The following is a 19915-nucleotide window of genomic DNA, read 5'->3' as shown; positions in this document are numbered from 1 at the left end:
TGTGTGTGTGTGTGTGTGTGTGTGTTTGACATTGTACTTCATTAACTATTTGTTAACTTCTCCTACACACTTAATTTTTTTTATTCGATTATATACTGTGTAAATATATTTTGGCCTATTATGAGACAATATCATGTATTTTAACAATTGTTTTATTACAATACTCAAAAATAAATTAAATAGGAACATAAGATGTAATGATTATACCAAATGTGAAGGGGTCACCTAAAACTCCAGGTTAAGGGGGAAAGCAGGCTGGACAGCAGCTTTGGTATTATAGGACGATACAGGGGTCCGACAGAGTATTGGGTAAAATGTTAAGATTTAATATTTGCTTTTAAGTTTTATTACAAAGAAATTAAAAAAAAATGTGTATTCAGTACATTTTCGACTGCCTTAATTATTTGGACCTTGCCGATTTGGGGTAAGGACCGTAGGGCCTACTCACCCACTCATTAAAATAACGCTTCATTAACATGTACACTTTACATAATATATTAAATCAATCAAACAATCAGTTTTATTTTCTGAATTTGTATTCTTATACCTCATGAAGGTATGAATATCATGAAGTCTCTAAAAAATGTTTTAATCTAATGAGATTTATACTTAGTTAGCCCTAACTTAACACAGATGCCAAAATTAAAATAGTTTGAATGTATTTCTCACTAGTTCAATCTCTATTCTTTCAGTGTCTCAGGTCAAATCTACCGATACATCAATAAAGTGAGAAGCCGAAGTACAATCGTTGTCAGTGGAACACGATGTGTATTAAATTGCCGGAACACAAGATGCTATCAATAGCCGGATATATGAGGTCTTATTTCTTCAAATAATCGTGCGCGCATATTTATTATGATTTATATCACTGGATAGCCGGAATTGAAATCAAATTTGCCAATTATGTTTCTTATACTTAAATATAATTAGGCCTAAGCATTGTTATATTATAGTAGGTGAATCCCATTGGGAATAGGATTTTTTTTCCTTTATAGCCTGGCCTTTCTAAGAGTAAAACAGAATAAATTTAAAATTCTTAAATTATATTAGGCCTATATAAAACTAGAATCTTTATATTCTATTTATATTACGTTTATACAGTTTTGATGTCACATTTCCGAGTATGCAAGAAATAAAAGTAAACTGTAGTGTAATTTATAAAACATCATTGTGTGTACTTCCTTTGTCGTAATTGCATTAATAATATTATATATTTCATGATTAAAATCAAATTAAATATATTATAATCACTTCGAATTCGAATATAGCATTATTACACGCTACTATATCTTATAAACACTCTTTCCAAATAATTTCACATTATACCAACAAATTTCGAAACTTATCAGTGCAAGGTTAAGTCGAATTTTACAAAACAGGAAATGACGTCGGTTGCTAGGCTACAGCTCATGCATATTCAGTAACACCTGTGCTCATTAGACTAACAATAAAAACTTTTAGCTCAATTTTGACAAAATCGACCAAAAAGATTTTATTGTTAGTCTAATTAGAACAGGTGTCACTGAATATTCATGATATGCTTGAGCTTGTTGCTTAGCAACCACGTCATTTCCGGTTTTATGTTTTTGTTGAGGGCGTCCTCAAAAGAATTACTAGTTTAATAATTAAAGTAGCACATATTGATGAAGGAATTCTTCACTTTTGGTTAAGCTTATAATAAGGATATTTTAGCTATTAAATTTATTACAGTAAACACAGACATTAAATAAGATGAGAAGAGATGCACAATTCCATTTGACATTTATTTTCAAGCATTATATCTATATTCTTCACAACAACAGGTTACTTTATTAATAAGATAAACATTAGCAGTAATAATACAATATTACTATCTATAAATAATTGGAATGTTCTGTTGCCCTTTCTGTCCGGACATCCTTTTCTGATAGTTGTGGCTTCTTTGTCTACATCACTGGAATAGAAAAATATTAAGAAAAGTTTAAGAAACAGAGGAAGAATTATAATGGAGTATCATCAAAACATAAATAAAAAACAGTGGCAGATCCAGGATTTTGAAATAGAGGGGCACTCTCAGATTTTAAATTTGAATATAATTTTCCTTTTTTTCTCCATTTTTTTTTTACCATTTTAAAAGATTGGGGGGGGGGGGGGCAGGCCGGCTTCCCACTCACCCTTAAATCCGCCACTGGTGATTAGTGAGCACCCCAACCTTAACATTATTGTATTCAGTTATCGCAATGGACAATGCTGCTGATACAACATAATAGTACTTCACAATTCTTATCATATCAGCATTTATCATATTAAATATTAATTATTTATAGTATCATCATATTACGGAATGATGTGAGGATTTTTAAATACATGGTATTGGGTAGGACTAGTAGATCGCAATAGCGTAAACAAATTATGTTAGCATTCCGATTGTCATGAGCAAATAAAATTTATAAAAAGTGTACTATTCGATAGAAATGAATATATAGATTCATAAATAGAGTATATTCAAAAAATAAACATAATACTATAACTATACCTTCATACAAACATTTTTTCATGATATAATATTTTTGGAATGATTGATTGAATTTATTCGATGCTCCACATGCACAAGCAAGATAACAAATGGATAGAGATAAAGAAAAGTAAAAATTACCGAGCATCAGGAACGCCCATTAGGCCGGAGTCCAGCCCATTTCCAATGAGGTCCAACTTAAATATACGCTTGTCTGTCATGAGCTGAAAGATAAACGAAGTATTTCACATTTCGACTTTCTTTTGGAGGGGCGCCATGAGCGTTTCCTGTTACCGGATACCGGCGCTTTATTTCATTAATATTATTATCATTCGTATTCTTGTTTATTATTATTATTATTAATATTATTATTATTATTATTATTATTATTATTATTATTATTATTATTATTATTATTATTATTATTATCATTATTATTATTAGTATTATTATTATTATTATTATTATTATTATTATTATTATTACTAGACCTATTATTAGGCCTATTATTATTATTATTATTATTATTATTATTATTATTATTATTATTATGGGCCTATATAAAATGCTCAACTGCTCTGTATATTTGAATAGGGGAAGTGTGCGACCGGCCCCCGCCTAAATTATTAAAAAAAATAATTCAAAAATGGAGGAAAAATGAAAACTGTATTCATATTTAAGTCGTTTCCGGCCATCTAGTGCATGGACCATGGAGGTGACAATCATAAATCCACACGTGAGTGTCCCCCATATTTCGAATTTCTGGATCCGTCACTACAGTAGTAGCTTCATTTGATATCGAAATCATGGAAGTACACATCTATTCGCTGTCCTTTAAAAATAATATAGAAAATATTTTTTTCGGGCTATAACGAATTTCGATTATTTAAGGTTAAAAGTTGTGCACCAGACAGTGGCGGCGCCAGAATTTCCCCGACGCCCCCGATGAGAAAAAGTGGGCGTGGTCGGGCGTCGCTAAAAACCTTTTGAAAGTGGTCCAGGGGACGTAGCAACCCACCCCTCCCCCCCCCCCGAAAATATGACAATTTAGGGGCCCTCACTATCCCTCCCCTCACCCGGTAGCGCCGCCACTGGCAGATATATATTATTATATAATATTATAAACTCTTGTTAATAAATTGCATATAAATGTAAATGAAAAAAACAAATACGACTCTACAATGTAAACAACGAACGGAAGTTAACAAGCCCCAAGCTGTAATTCAACTGTAAAAAAATTTTCTTTAGCCAGTTTCAGGTCTTTGGTGGTTTTAGCGAGCCACTTGGAATGTATGTTGTTGAATAGAATGCAGCCATGTCAGTGCATGCTTATGTCGAGGAAATTTGTCAATGCCTTCAGTGCGGCTGCCTAACAAACTTAGGAAAAACAATAACCAAAAATGATGGCAGAAATCCCATTTAACTAGTGAATTAAGATCCAAAATGATCAATACTGTACTCACATTTGTTATTAATTGCAAAGTCTTCTTCGTATTCCATTGAGTAATGTTTATATGTAGAACGCCACCTGGAGTGATATAAAAAAAACAATTCATTATTTTTTTTCTCATGCGCGATTCCTTTATGACGATGAGGGTGATGATGATAATAATAATAATAATAATAATAATAATAATAATAATAATAATAAAATCAACAACAACAACAACAACAATAATAATAATAATGATGATGATGATGGTGGTGGTTATAATGATATTGATGATGTCGATATGATGGTGGTGGTGGTGGTGGTTATGATGATGATGATGATGATGACATTTGATGATTATGATGATGATCGCGACGATGATTATAATGGCGGTGATGATGATGTCGATAATTATTATTAGGTTGATGTTTGTAGGATAAAAAACAACGACTCCGGTTGAATCAGTATGTAAGCTGTAATGTGACACAAAGGTATTAATGGTCAAGCCGGCCCTACTTGCAATCAAAATTTATCACCCTTTTAAAGTGAGGGACATGCATTTTTGTAAAGTATATGCATGTGCTATTTACCGGCAGAGGAGTCATTTTTTCAACCATGGTGTTGTGTTGTACAAGTCCGCCCCTTGAGGGGACCGGTAGTGGTTCTACTGGTTACCAGCATGGGCGCAGGTCATGGGGAGATGGGGGACACGTCCCCTACATATTTTTAAGGGGGTTTTGATAACACTCACTTTTCGACCGCAACGTAATTTCAAGTAAAGAAGTTGCCTGAAAGTTGTTGAATTGAACTGCATAATTAATGACCCAGGTTTTTAACGAAAGAGCGCTGTACAGCCAAATTACATTACTGTACATTATTTTATAGCAAGATTCCGGCCCACTAATATCTGAATTATATGTAATTTGTAATACGACTCGAGTGCGCGTGCCTTTATTATATTTGAGTATGAGAAAAAGTATAAGATTGGTTTTCGGCACTCGAAGTAGGTAATGAAAGTAAATATATCAAAGACAATTAAGCTTTATTTTCTATGGTACAATACATAAGTTAATTAGATCTCTATTATTGCCGATAATTGCAGATAAAAGATCATGTGATGTGATGATGAATTTTACTATATAACAGTGTCATTTCTTGAGGTATTATTCCCCAACCATTATAGAGGCTGAGGTGGGCGTGGACTCACTTTTAAGTAAGTAAAGTAAAGTAAATACATAGAAAAGACATTTTTTTTAAATTTTATTTTCTATGAATCACGCATATTAATTAGATCTCTATGGTTGCGGAAAATCGATGGTAAAAGATCAGGAGAAATGTGTTGGCGCTTCATTTTTACTATAATGGTGATGTGGTGATGACGAATGTTACTAAATGTGACATTTCCGGCCATGAGGTACGATTTTCGCACCTCAGCCCCAACCATGGTGGGGTTGATATGGGTGTGACTCACATCTTATTGAAGTGATAAAATAAAATAAATATAACAATGACAATGTCTCAATGGTCTAATCACACATACTAATGATTCTATGGTTGCCGAATCGATGATAAAAGTTCATGAGGAATTTGGTGGCGCTTCATTTTTTTTCACCTCGAGGTCGGGGTTTCAATCCCTTGCTGTACATTTCGCTTGTGTCCTTGAGCAAGACACTTTATCTGCATTGCTTCTCTCCACCCAGGAGTATAAATGGGTACCTGGTGGGGCTGCCTGCTCCTGCACTGATTACCAGCAGCAAACACTTAGCATGTGGACCCAATGACCAGGGAAAAGGACTGCACTTTATAACCGCAAGGAAGAAGCGTATTATAAATGCCTATACCAATACCAGTTTATTCGAGAATTGCTTTGTAACATTCACAGTAATTTATTTATTCTTTAATTAATCCTGAAATGCACTTTCAATACAAATATACTGATTTCCAAAGTGGTTCAGTTAAAAATCAAATTAGATATAACATCAAATGATAGGCCTACATATAAACTTAAATAATGAAATTACAACACAAAGAAAGAATACACAATTTAAAAGTTTATCAATTTAAAGGTAAAAAAAAATATTAAGTTTGTAATTAAATAGCATTAAAATAAAGTTTTTGAAGGTAGATGTTGAAATATTTTTAAGGTCCGTTTTAATATGATTGGGGAGAGAATTCCACAATTTGGTTGATCTGTATTTAAAAGCTCTTTTACCTTAAGAAATATTCCACATGGATAAAATTAGAACTTTGAGTTTGACTCTCTTCAGTAGAAAATTAAGTTTGATAATGTTTTAGTAACGTCAAAATTCAACCTTAATTTATGCAGTAACAATACTAGCATTATTTTTTTTTTTTTTTTATAGATTATTAGATTTATATGATTATATTATTGTGATACCAGTGTTCTTATGTGATTTCACCACCAAGATACAATTGTGTAAAGATAATCTTTCTATAAAGATGTTAGCCTAATGACATGCATTACAATTTAAAGAAAAACATTTACAATTCACTTGTTTTTTTATTCCCCAACATGATTAATATGTTCCTTAAAAAACATTACACCATCACATCATAACAGATTGTTTAAAATTGGCATTTCTGTTACAAGATTATAATCTACTCTTACCAAAATTAGTAATTGCCATTCACCTTCCAATAAACTTTGCTAATTGGGCAGTGCAGCCTAAAACTTAATAGTAGATCTAATTATAGTTTGGTTGGTTTGTAAGTGAAATGCATAATAACCAATCACAGGTCAGAACTTAAGCTGTATTTCATGACATCATCATGTCCATTTATCCATTACACTGGCCCTGCTAAAAGTACAGGTTAGTTAGGCTACAATAATAAAAAAAATCTAATTAATATTATGATAAATGGGGGATATTCGCCATTATATATAGTAGCTAGATTATTACTCTTGCATCAATAATCTCAATATTTGCTCAACAGAGCTCATACATATTCTGTGGACATGAGATTATTATGTAGATACAGTGTATAGTGATTATGTACTGTATGTAGATTTCCGGATAAAAGATACAGCAGTGCTACTGCACTATATTGCATTTTATACAATTTGAAGCACTTTGACACAGTCATCTAGTTGAACAAGAAAAAAACAATACAATTGTATCCTTAACGAAAACAAACAATGAAATTGCCAAGTAATTGCTAGTTGTTTAGTCTGCGCACAGATGGGATTTTTTTAAATGTGCTAAACATCTAGTTCAAGCTATTAAACATGTAGCGTTTTCAAAATAAATATTGTTAAAATCAAAGTGTATGTTTGAAAAAGAGGGAATCTAAGACAGCTAAAGGTTATTTTACAGGTTGACAAACAAAATCACAAATTGCTTATTCATATTTCTTTTATAAATTGCCATCTTCAAAATTGGAATGCATATAGAAAAAAAAAATGGCTACGTTTTATAGTGCATAAGGGTTTAACAGGGAGGTGGGAGGGGGGAAACAATTCTGGCATTAACATGCAAAGATTTGTGCAAAACTACAGTACAGTAGTTACTATAACCCACTAAATTTATACTTTATCAAAAAACACCCATTCTTGTGTGCCAAGGGTACCAGAAGAGGGTGGTCATGGAAGTAATATTCTGTGTGTGTGTACAGGTGGGGGGTGTGCACTAGGGGTTTGGAGAGGAGATGGAAGGGAAATTTAATCTTGTGTGGAAGAGGAACAGTGACCTGTGTCACTGGAAGAACCACACCACCCTTGCACCCCAAAGTTCCAGCTAAGGATGGAATAGAGCTATCAAGAGAAGAGTGGGTTAGCGGAAGAGTTATTAGGGGGAACAATGACCTAAGTGCTTCATTGCCTCACCACATGTATGTGCCAAAATATATATAAATATAAAGTTTTTAAAATAGTTATTTACAATTAAATTTTCTTCTATACTTTATATTCTACAAACTGTCTTAGTAAATTTTATCTTAAAAAAGTATATGAATCTTTCCTTTTTTACATTTTTTTTTTACTGATATAAAAAATTACAGCAGCTACATTTGCTGCATCATATTAGACTTACTCTAACACTACATAGTCGGTGGGAACACTTGTAATTTTGAACATATTAGATCTGCGAAGCACTTTTTAACACCATAAATATAACTTTTTGTAAAAAAAATATTGTAAGATCAATAATGTTATTGTACAAAGGTTACCAAGGATAAAGATAACATAAGGGATCTGAATGCTATGTTGACCAGATATTCTCCAGAGGACAACCGCTAAACAAATTATTATTATTTTTAATAATACAGATAAAAATTAAAGTAGTTAAAAGTTATAAAGTACATCAAACCATTAAATATTATCTACAAAACAAAATTAAAATGTTTTAATAAACAAACAGTCAAGTGATTATGTGTTGGTCACACTATTTAGTGTCACCACTAAAATGGACATCTAGAAATTGTGGCTTATTACATTGCACTGCACAGCCAATCACAGGGATTTAGAGCTTACGATGTCAAAATAATGAGTACACGTTTCATTTCTTATTCTGCTTCTGCTTGTTTTTCCTCCTCTTTCGCTTCTTCGTCTTCTTTCGGCTCTTCCTCTTCCGTCCCTTCTTCCTTCATTTCTTTCTCTTCTTTCGTGTTTTTCTTTTCTTTTTTGGTTGCTTGTTGCGTATTACCTTCTTTCACAGATTTCTTAGATGAAGGCCTACTTCTCTTTGAATTGTCTGCCTGTAAAGATAGAGAGCACAATAAAAGGTTGACATCACATAATATAATTATGTACAGGTACATTCTACAATTTAGTAAAACATAAAAAGTTAAGACAATTCTGTGACATCAGTAAATCATATTAGATACATGAGTAAATTTCCAATACAATTAAAATCGTAACGGAACGGTACTGGGTTTGGTCTACAGGAGAAGCTGTTTGATGGAGAAAAGTGTACCTTTTCAGCAAGGGTTGCCCATGTTAAAACTAACTCTGGCTATATAAAATTGTTTCGGATTGAAAATTATTGATATAATATTCTAATGTTAACATTATATACATCATTAATTAACTGTACGCTTAATGTTATATTCTGATATATAATGATCTGTCATCCTCCTTTGTCATGATTGTTTCATGTTTCCATTCTGTAAGTGGCGGGTACAGGAGCTTTACAGTAGAGCCACTGTCATAAACAGTTTGTACCTCCTTGTCCACATTAACTATTATATATTCAGAAGTAATTATTCTTCATTTTTAAAACTGCAGCTCATTCAATTATAAAAATATTAAACTTTAAATGAAAGTAAGGCAAGCATGTTTATAGAGTGGTACTAAAATTAATCTTTGAAATAATATTCTGTTAATACCATTTTGGAGTTGACAAACCTGAAAAATAATCTAAATTCCTTACTTTATACATAGATTCTAATTCAATAAAATTGTTATTACCAATTTGCAGGCATATAATTAACACCATTCTTATATTTTCTTATATTATGAACTTTAAATTGCCTGGTAATCAATTTTAGAATGTCTATATAAAATGTTATTGAATCAGTGGAAACTGAAGTTGTTTTTAATTGTGTTTTACTGCTTCTGTACCGTTTTTAGTCTTTGTAGCTCCTTTTCTTTTTGTTCAAGCTCCCACCAGTCTCTGGGATATCTGGAAATGCTGTCCATGAAGGCTTCGTTTTCATCCCATTCTTGCTCCCACTTCAGGTGGTTGTATTCCGGTTCTCGTGCTAAAATACGTCTCAAGATTTCCTGGTTCTCCCTAGTCACTCTTAATAATTCACGCTGTCTTTTTTCCTTGTTTAAACTTTAGAGACAAATGGTGGATTGAAAAATCACTAAAGTCACTATAATGTATAATGTGATAAATAATGGGGTTTTTTTTAATGCAAGAAAAAAGGTAAAACATTATTTACAAGTTATTTAAAGAAGTGTACACATTAATCTCAATATCTCAATACTTCACTCTGTCTTTTTTTCTTGTTTAAACTTTTGAGACAAAAAATGGATTGAAGAATGTGAAACATTTCCTTATGTGTATAATGTGATAAATAATGATTTTTTCTTTTTAAATCACTAAAGTCACTATAATGTATAATGTGATAAATAATGGGGATTTTTAATGTAAGAAAAAAAGTAAAACATTTGATTACAAGTTATTTAAAGAAGTGTACACATTAATCTCAATATCCCAATAATTCACTCTGTCTTTTTTTCTTGTTCAAACTTTGGAGACAACAAATGGATTGAAGAATGTGAAACAAGTCACTATGTCTATAATGTGATAACTAATGTTTATTTTTAATGTAAGAAAAAAAAAATTTAAAAATTTTTTTATAAGTTATTTAAAGGACTGAAAACATTAATTTTCATGTCATGTCCAAAATGTTGATAAGTCCAACTACCTTTATATTTAACAGTAAATTCAATAACTACTTATTTTGTGCAAGTAAAGGAGGACAGTATTTTTAAAGCAATAATTGTATTTGTGTGATCACAAACTTATTCATACAGAACTACAGTACTTGTTGGTGTTTTATTAACTCCTAATAAAAAAAATATTGTGTTGTTCAATACATATTCATGGCACAAGTTTGTTACTGTACCTTTTATATTCATAGTCATTCCAGTTGTCAACACGACCTTTCGTACGCATAATTAAGGACATCTTTTCAAGTAGGATGCGGTTGTCACGTTCTATTGTTGCTAGGCGCTCTTCTTCAAGCTTAAACATAGATTGAAAGTAATTATTAAAACTTCCTGTTAGCTAACTGATGAAAGAATGCACATTTTAATAAATTATAATTTAGTTATACAGTATACGATAGTTGTTCAAATGTGAATCTTGCATTTAGAAGCTAAAATATGATATAAGTATATGCTATATAAATTGCATAAATATTTAAGAATTAGTATAATTTGCAAAAAGAAAAATATTTCATTTCATTTCATTTCATTTCATTTATTTCGCCTTTTTTTTTATTTTTTTATCATAACAATACAGTAAAATATTCAGAAAATTTGAAAAGGTAATCCATGTTTCCCCCAAGAGCCGGCAGGATTACCAAAAAGTAAAATTAATTACTGTCTGAGTGGCAAAATATGAAATTTAAAATAAAAACAAACAATTTTAGAGATAAAATGGAGAAGACATAGAGAAAAAAAAAATTGCTTTAACACTCCACTAATTTTGAAGTACAAGTATAGTAGAAGCTTAAATCAAAAGGTAAATAAATTAGGATTGACCAGCATTGCTGACGTTTTTAGTGCAGGTTTGACCATAAATGTGAAAACTTGTGCTCTCAACATCATCCATATTCATGCAAAATGTAATGTATTATGAGACAGCATTATTGATTAAGTTATTGACTACACCATAAAAGGCTGTGCTATCTTTAGACTAACAATCTTTTATTTTAATTGATTTACATTTCCAACCACACAGTGGCATTCAGTTGACTTAATGCAGCTACTCAACTTTGATGATTACAATAAAATAATGTGTATGTTGGTGGAAGAAATTACTGAAGGTTGTTTTTACAATTGAAGGTTATTCTTGAATAGAGAGGTTTGGGTTATTTTTATTTATAACAAATAAATTAAACTCAAAATTGTAAAATCAAACTCTGATAATAATGATAATATCATTAATGTCTCTTAAAAAAAGAGGCACAATCCTCAATTAGAAATGCAACAAACCCAATATGAAAAGATTGCAGGGAAATGTTGTCACATTCTATTGTTGCTAGGCGCTCTTCTTGAAGCTTTAAACATAGATTGAAAGTAATTATTAAAACTTCCTGTTAGCTACCTGATGAAAGAATGCACATTTTAATAAATTATAATTTAGTTATACAGTATACTGTAGTTGTTCAAATGTGAATCTTGCATTTAGAAGCTAAAATATGATATAAGTATATGCTATATAAATTTAAATATTTAAGAATTAGTATAATTTATAAAAAGAAAAATATGAAATTTAAAATTAAAAAAACAAACAATTTTAGAGATAAAATGGAGAAGACATAGAGAAAAAAAAATTGCTTTAACACTCCACTCATTTTGAAGTACAAGTATAGTAGAAGCTTATTAATCAAAATGTAAATAAATTAGGATTGTCCAACATTGCAGACGTTTTTAGTGCAGGTTTGATAATAAATGTGAAAACTTGTGCTCTCAACGTCATCCATATTCATGCAACAAATGTATTATGAGACAGCGTTATTGATTAAGTTATTGACTACACCTTAAAAGGCAGCACTATCTTTAGACTAACAATGTGTTATTTTAATTGATTTACATTTCCAACCACACAGTGGCATTCAGTTGACTTAATGCAGCTACTCAACTTTGATGATTACAATAAAGTAATGTGATGTTGGTGGAAGAAATTAAGGTTTATTTTACAATTGAAGGTCATTCTTGAACAGAGAAGTTTGGGTTATTTTTATTTATAACAAATTTAAACTCAAAATTGTAAAATCAAACTCTAATAATAATGATAAGAACTTTATTGTCTCTTAAAAAAAAAGAGGCACAATCCTCAATTAGATGCAACAAACCCAATATGAAAAGATAATCCTTTTAACAACAATAGGTATAAATATGCATTAAGGAGAACTGTAAATACATAAAAAGCAATAAAAATTTGAAGGGAATTGAGAAATTATTTTATAATGACATAAAAAAATATATATATTTTAGCTGTGTATAGAAAAGTATTGCAAATGTCACTGCATTCTTTCCATTCAGTATTTAAAAATGAAATACAATATTTATTCAAAAGTTTTACATGCCATTTCATAATTACTGTACAGTATTGTTGGTAAGTAAATGTTGTTATAATTTGATTCATTATGGATCTTCAAACAAACAGCGGTATTTAAGCTCAGGAGAAAAAAAGTCCCAAAATACATAAAATTACTATGATATAAGTCTTCTTTATTAAGTCATCTTAATATCGATTCTCTAATAAACACAATAAAGCATCTGTTTTTTTTAAATTCTTACTGTATGTAAAAGAAAATATTACTATTTTTTTACATTATTTTTGTAATTTTTAATATAAAAAAATTGTTGCCCCAAGTTTATGTGTACAGTATTTAACAATTTTTGCATAAATTACCTTAAAATTTTAGACTCTAGTTTTCAAATGTACCTGGTGCTTTAACTCAAAAGTGTTTTTTTTTAAATTTTTTTATTTGCAATATTATTAATAATAATAATAGTAATAATAATAATAATAATTAAACTGTATGCTAAAGCCTCATTGCGTTAATAAAAAAAAAGCCAGAAATTGAAGTAATATATTGTTTGAAGTTTTAAAAAAGAGTTGAACTTGTCTAAAGTTAAATCCAAAATGACAGTGAATAATTGTTCGACCTAGATAAAATTTGACTTACAGATTGTTAAATAATGGAAAAAAACAACAATTTCGCATGAAAAATAAGATTGACTTAAAAATTATTTGACTTTGGGAAAGTCGACTTTTTTTTAGGCAAGTTTAAATATATTGCTGAAGAGGTGAATTAATATAAATGATTTATAATCAAATAAAAACCAAAAATTAATCAAGACTATTAACTAGATAAAATTCTGCATAAAATTTTGTCATACAGTACTGGTAAGCCAAATTTCAACCTTGTTATCATAAACACAACAATTTCATAGATTTATTTACCTGTAGCTTTTTAAGTTTAAGGTGAAGATGGACATATGTTGTTGGTGCTGATGTATCTACCATGGACTTCGCTTGTCTCACCTGCAAATAATCAAAGTACAGAAAAAGCTCAAAGTTTGCTAGTCATCAGTGATGTACATTTCGCAGTGGTGGCGTTGGAAGGTTGGAAGGTTGGAAGGTTAAGCCTGGGCTTATCCAACAATTAGTGGGTGGGTTAACACTGCTGTAGGCCCTAAATAACTTGCCAAAATATTGAACAGGTTGATGGACCACCAGTTGGCTGTTGTTTGTTTTGGTCGAAATATAGTACAGAAGATTACAGTACATTTTAATAAATCACCAAACATAGTGTACCAGAATTTTTTAGGGTCTTGGTGTATGGATTCCAAAAGGAATTACATAACATTATAGAACACACACATTTGAGGCTGTTACAACTGTTTTAACCTTTTAAATCCGGTTTTGGGTAAATAGAAGTAATAAGCTCAGGTACTTCATAACACAACATGCCAAAAAGGCCTCTGTGTACTTAACATAAAAGCATAGTCAATTATTGTGAGCTTCACATCTTCAGATAATTTAAAAAACAGTTGATACTCTTACTTCCACCCACAACAAATAAACCTTTGTCTAAAATAGCTTTATCTCATTTATACCATATTTTAAGATAAAATTTTTCTTTTGTCTGGAAAGCTCTTTCAATGTACTGTAATATTAACCCTTTCACTGCTGTAGGTATATGCACCCCCTGTGCTGGGACTTTTTTTAACGAAAATAGTTAATTTTTAAAATAATTCAAAAAAAAATACTAAAAGAGGTTATTTCTAAATTCTTTTTGTGTGTTGGGGCGAGCAATAGGTTGGCCTACGCGAGGAACATTGATATTTGGTATTTTGCATAATTAGGTAGTCATGTGACCTCAAAGTCGCCATTTTGAATTTCTGTTTTTTCTCAAATTTTGATAAAAAACCCAATTTTTCCCAATGAAATTTTTATGGAATGTTTTTTTTTTAACTTTATAATGATGCAGACACACATGGTGAATAAAAACAAAAAAAAATGAGTTAGTTCGATCGTTTTATTCCAAAACCGCAAATAATCAAAGTTTTTCTTCAAAATTGTGAAAATATATAATTTTGCAGAAAATCACTGTTAGATGTACTTTTTGCCATACGTTTTTATTTATGCTTTATATAATCCAGGTTGTAAATATAAATGCATCGTTGCAAACATCATACGGTTACTTTATTTTAGAACTACAAGTTTTTCTTCAAAATTGTGAAAATATATAATTTTGCAGAAAATCACTGTTAGATGTACTTTTTGCCATACGTTTTTATTGCTTTATATAATCCAGGTTGTAAATATAAATGCATCGTTGCAAACATCATACGGTTACTTTATTTTAGAACTACAGTATAAAAATTAGCCTGTTCTATTGTGTGAAATGTGGAAAGGAAATCTGCGGACAAGGCATTGCCACCTTGACCCTGTGCAGGGCCTCCCAAGTTGAGAGAATCATCGTTTTCGTCCTTAGAATCACTGTCGTCACTATCATAGTCGACTGGGGGAAAAGAAATGCAAGAATCATCCAATTCAAAGTTATCTTCACTATCCGTATCTGCAAAGATCTGGTCCACAGCTTCGACGACATTGTACCGTCTGTTTTGAGGCCGTGCACCCGCCATTTTGCGCCTAACCACTCGAAAACACTTTTTTCCGATAAAAGGTTAATTATAGTTCATAGAAAAAAACTATAGAGGGCGCAGAACCTCTTCCTGATTTTTAACAATATTATTTCTACATACCCGGTAGTACCGGGTACGCGCAATTCAACAATATGTGTTTATACCCGGTATTACCGGGTACACGCAGTGAAAGGGTTAAACACCCTGGTCTCCCAAGAGGTCCATTTTATGGTAGGCCTACAGTATTTAAACCTAAATTAAAATTACGAAAATTTTAAAAAGAGGTAAAAATATTAATTTGCAATGCACAAAGATAAGAAATTAATAAGAAAGTTTTTGATAAAATTCACTTATATCTAAATAAGGCATAGGCCTGGCCTCTATCTATGGTCATCTTGCTGGATGACAGCATTTTACAAATGCTCATCGATTGTGCACTCAACACCATTATTTCTCCAACAAAAATTGAAAGAATCCTAGGCCGCATATGCTAGGGCCTAGTCTTGGGCTAGGCCTAGGGATGTAGTCCATACTGTAAAGTTTTTAATTGCGTGGAGGATATCTAAAAAATTAGCTCAAAATTTATTTATAGCGTATTCATAACGTATTTGACGTATAAATAACGTATTAGAACTTATATATAACGTTTTAATTACTTATAGAAAACTTACACGAACGAATGCTTAGCGTGACGCGCTATGCACAGCGCGCTGCAGCGTATCGCCGATGATCATGTGACGTAGCCTATAAAAAGGCTGCTGCTTGTCGATTCAAATTATAACTGCACTAGACATCGCAGTATCAACATCACCGTATTGACATCACCCCATTTTAATATACCTATTCCCCTAAATGCTGCCAATACGCCATTATACGATAACTGTAAGTTACAAACATGTTCAGTAAGTTTTGTGGTCGTCTGGAACTCGTCAAATACGTCTACATACGTTATACGTTGGAGATAAGTTCGTTATAAGTTACATATAAGTTTGAAGCATGTTACTCATAGGTTAGAAATACGTTTTGACTTTGAGTGACAAGTAACGTGTGTCAACGATCGCTTAACTTACCTACAACGTATGGCCCGCGTATGCAGAACGTACAAGCCTACGCTGGCATGCGTCAAAAAGTTTTGTGCATGCACAAAACTTTTCAACGTACTCCCCGTACTAGGAAATTTACCAGTGTGCTTCAGTTGTGCTCTTAACTTATACGAAACTTTCCAATAACTTATCCAACGTACGCCAGCATATTCGCCATTTTTTTCATACGTTGGCATACGCTGGCTAAATCGTCAAGGTGTGACAGGGCCATTAAAAATAATTTGGTAACCGTTTTCAGGGCTGGATGCGAAACCGTATTAGCGCCCCAATCATAGACCAACGTTATCGCCCACCCTTAAAATGTCTATTCATAAGCCTAGGCCCTCCTATCCACCCTTAGTTAGTCTAGACTAGCCTAGGGCTAGGTTTCTAAAGCTACAACCCTGCAGTAATAATAGGCTAGGCCCAGCCTTGGCCATAGCCTCATGCCAGAAATCCTAGTGTCTAGTGTAGGTAGGAGGAGGGCCTTGGCCGTGCCTACAAGCTTTGTAGGGGCACTATGTCTAGGCCTACTATTTACTCTATACTTGGGTAGAACTAGCCTAGGCCTACCTACGCCCAATCTAGTATTAATAGGCCTAGGCATTGCTAGGCCCCCTAGTTACATATCCATTCACCTTCTGCCGGTGTTCTTCATAGTATTTCTGATCCCATCTCTTTTGTAAAATTCTACTCTGGCAGGGAAGAATAGACTGGTAAGATTTATGCATGGTTTTGGATTCTAATATACTAAAAATTACTTAAAGAAACAGTGGTTGAAACTCCGTATCCTCCCTCTGGCTCCGTGAGTTGCGATTGATAAATTAATTACGGTGTGGTAACCTTTTAATATCTAAGCCCCCAAGCCTTCGGCGCTCTCTGGATGGGTGATTCGCTAAATCAATTTGTGTTGACATAGATCACATGACCCGTGTTACCATAGCTACACTAACAATGCCAGTGTGGCATATTGTGGCTCTGACCAATAATACCTCCATGCTCTGACCAAGGCAATCCAACACGGAATTAAAGCCATCATTTTAAAAAATGATGATATTGATAACTCAATATCATAAAAAAAATGTTTAATTATTGTAATATAATAGAGGGCGACCTACACAAGTGCTGTATCTTGAAAACTGTAATAATCACACACAAAGAATGAATACTTGCTCCAGGGTGGCTTGTCTAGTAGGCGAGCAGATTACGGCCAAAAAGTCCTCTAAAAATCGTCGAGGTGGCAATGGAAGTACTACCGGCTAATTTTGATATTTTCTGAAAATATAGCTCTTGAGAAATTCAGAACTTAAAATTACCCAAAATCCCTTTGGGGGAACACCTCCAAATTACGCATTCAAAATGGCCGCCATTTTTCCGCTTTAAATTATAGTTTTAGCTAAATTATATAAAAATAACATCACTCGAATAATCATCATCAACAATTTGTGAAACTTATTCAAAACATTCGTTAATTATCGAAAATGAATCTTGCGTTAAGAAAAACTACAATTTCAATCACCATAGCAACCGTTGCTATGCAAATTTAAATTCCCTATTTTATTCATGAAATTTAAGTATACAGGAAGATTAAAGTTTATGAAATTCTTTATTTTCATAGGTTTTATGAATATGTTTAACATCTGAATTATCTATTATTATCGTAGAATAGGATTATGTAAAAAAAATGCTGAAACTTTAATATAATTGCATAGCAACACTCTTTTTATCGTCCATAGCAACGAAGCAAAATCAGCAGAATTGCACATACATTTGTCATTGACCAAGCAAAAATCATGAGATACAATATATTTATATAATAAACATCTCTAATTAAACAAAGTTAACACGTTGATGTATAAAATATACAAGGTCATCACCATAGCAACTGTTGCTATGCAAATTTGAATTTCCTATTTTTTCATAAAATAATTATATAATGAAGACCTAAAGTATAGTAATAAATTAGTATAGGATTTATGAAAAAATGTTTATTAAATATCCTAAGATAACACAATTTAGTATGAAAGCAAGGTCATCACCATAGCAACTGTTGCTAATTGAAATATCCTATTTTTTTGTAATTTATTAAAATGAAAACCTAAAATTTATTAATATAATTAAAGGTTTCGTGAGAGATGTTTAGTAAATATTAATATTGTAAGATAACATAAATGAAAGATAACATCTTAATGTGAATACAATATTGATAGTTATCGCCATAGCAATAAATAAAAATCACTAGAATTGCTGTTTATTTGGCTTTACATTTTTTTAAATAACACACGGTCTTTGTTTAAAAAAAAGTGTACATAATAATGTTAAAAATAGGTAATCACCATAGCAACCATTGCTTCTAGCAAACTTAATGAAAACTTGTAAGTTTAATGAAAAATGTTTATTAAATGTTTATTTACATATCTTCCCAAATTTCTCTTATTTTGTTCACATCTTGTTGGAAACTCAACTTCGATACCTATGTCTTAGTTATGTCCTCTTTTTAGTTTTTCAATTTCATGTCATGTCTTTTAATTCATAAACATCATAGCCCATTCTTCCTCCAATTCTAGTATTAAATCTGTCACCTGCCACTACTGTAGCAACTCTAAATATTCAAATGATTGGATTGGATTTATTCGGTGTAAAGGATAGCCCACGAAAGTCTAGAAGAAGGCTTATTTCCAGTGGGGTCCTTCTGGTGGCAGCGCCGCACAGTGGGCCAGATTGAAGTCAAAGTGTGCCAAAATTAATTAATAGTATTACAGAAGCTAATCTAAGCGAATACAAGACTTATCTAGAGGTTTTCATACCCGTAGAATTCAATAAAAGCATTTTCAAATCTATATGACGTCATTTTTGTACTGTTTTCTGATTGGACGATGTTAGTTTTCATTGTAATAATTGAAATTACAAATTAATTTTGAAATGTTTAAGGAGGTTTGGGACAAAAGAACTTCTGTGGAAAACATTTTTGTATTTTCCATGACGTCATCAAAATACATTTTTCTGATTGGACGGGGACAAAAGTGGCATAGGCCAACATTAAAATTTGTATTGTTAATCTTACAGAAATCAAAATCAAAATTCATAATAATTCCAGACAACCTAATTTTGCATTTTTTAAATGTAAAATGTGTTTGCATCTGAGATTCTATGGAATTATCAGACATTTCCTACACCAATGTCATGATAATGATAATCATATATTGTCATATATTAATTCCGTCCCCAATCGTATTAGGCCTATGTTGTAAAAGTATCGATAATGGTCGTTTTATGTTTTTTTAATAATTCTCAGTGCAGTATGAACGAGGAGGCTTTGAAGAGGAACTTTTGCTGTCCTCTTTGACAGGTACACTGTACCACCAGGATAGCAATGCTTTTTTGCTACTCTTTATTTTGGTGTAAGGAGGAGTCTCATTTTACTATGGAGCTACAAAAATGGACAATGTTTCATCTGTCATGAACGATTCCGGTTTGCGCCTCAGGGGTGACGCCAGCAGGGGGAATCGGGCAGGGTCCCCGTCGAGGAGAGGTCCCCGTCGAGGAAAGCT

The 19915-nt window shown here is 32.0% G+C and overlaps 1 protein-coding gene and 2 long non-coding RNA genes across 3 annotated transcripts in view; 1 reads left to right on the top strand and 2 right to left on the bottom strand.

The window, feature by feature from the left end:
• LOC117124815 overlaps positions 1–1163 on the top strand; it is a 3277-nt gene extending 2114 nt beyond the window's left edge. The window contains exon 3 of the long non-coding RNA XR_004448022.1: positions 693–1163. This is a non-coding gene — a long non-coding RNA (uncharacterized LOC117124815). The remainder of the gene's footprint in view (positions 1–692) is intronic.
• Positions 1164–1754: 591 nt separating this feature from the next.
• On the bottom strand, positions 1755–4090 carry LOC117124816. The gene is made up of 3 exons (XR_004448023.1): positions 3958–4090; positions 2636–2718; positions 1755–1933 (listed from the first exon to the last, which is right to left on the bottom strand). It is a non-coding gene; the product is annotated as an uncharacterized LOC117124816 (long non-coding RNA).
• A 1661-nt stretch (positions 4091–5751) lies between these two features.
• On the bottom strand, positions 5752–17255 carry LOC117124814 (uncharacterized protein CFAP97D1-like). Its single transcript, XM_033271147.1, has 5 exons — positions 17003–17255; positions 13595–13675; positions 10521–10639; positions 9505–9721; positions 5752–8639 (listed from the first exon to the last, which is right to left on the bottom strand). Exons 1-5 carry the CDS (start codon positions 17093–17095, stop codon positions 8448–8450), a joined length of 702 nt encoding a protein of 233 aa, XP_033127038.1. The 5' UTR covers positions 17096–17255; the 3' UTR covers positions 5752–8447.
• Between the last annotated feature and the right edge of the window lie 2660 nt (positions 17256–19915).

Source organism: Anneissia japonica, unplaced genomic scaffold (genome assembly GCF_011630105.1).
Source record: "Anneissia japonica isolate Jap-2015-1 unplaced genomic scaffold, ASM1163010v1 scaffold652_len952628_cov199, whole genome shotgun sequence".
Lineage (NCBI taxonomy): Eukaryota > Metazoa > Echinodermata > Crinoidea > Comatulida > Comatulidae > Anneissia > Anneissia japonica.
Note: the sequence above shows the minus strand (reverse complement) of the source record. Positions and strands in the feature narration are given on the sequence as shown.

Coding starts and splice junctions, on each gene's coding strand:
- LOC117124814 (XM_033271147.1), bottom strand. CDS start 17,095: ATGCATAAATCTTACCAGTCTATTCTTCCCTGCCAGAGTAGAATTTTA. Junction 13,676..17,002: donor ATGAAGAACACCGGCAGAAG/GTGAATGGATAT, acceptor GATTATTTGCAG/GTGAGACAAGCGAAGTCCAT. Junction 9,722..10,520: donor AATGACTATGAATATAAAAG/GTACAGTAACAA, acceptor TTGTCTCTAAAG/TTTAAACAAGGAAAAAAGAC.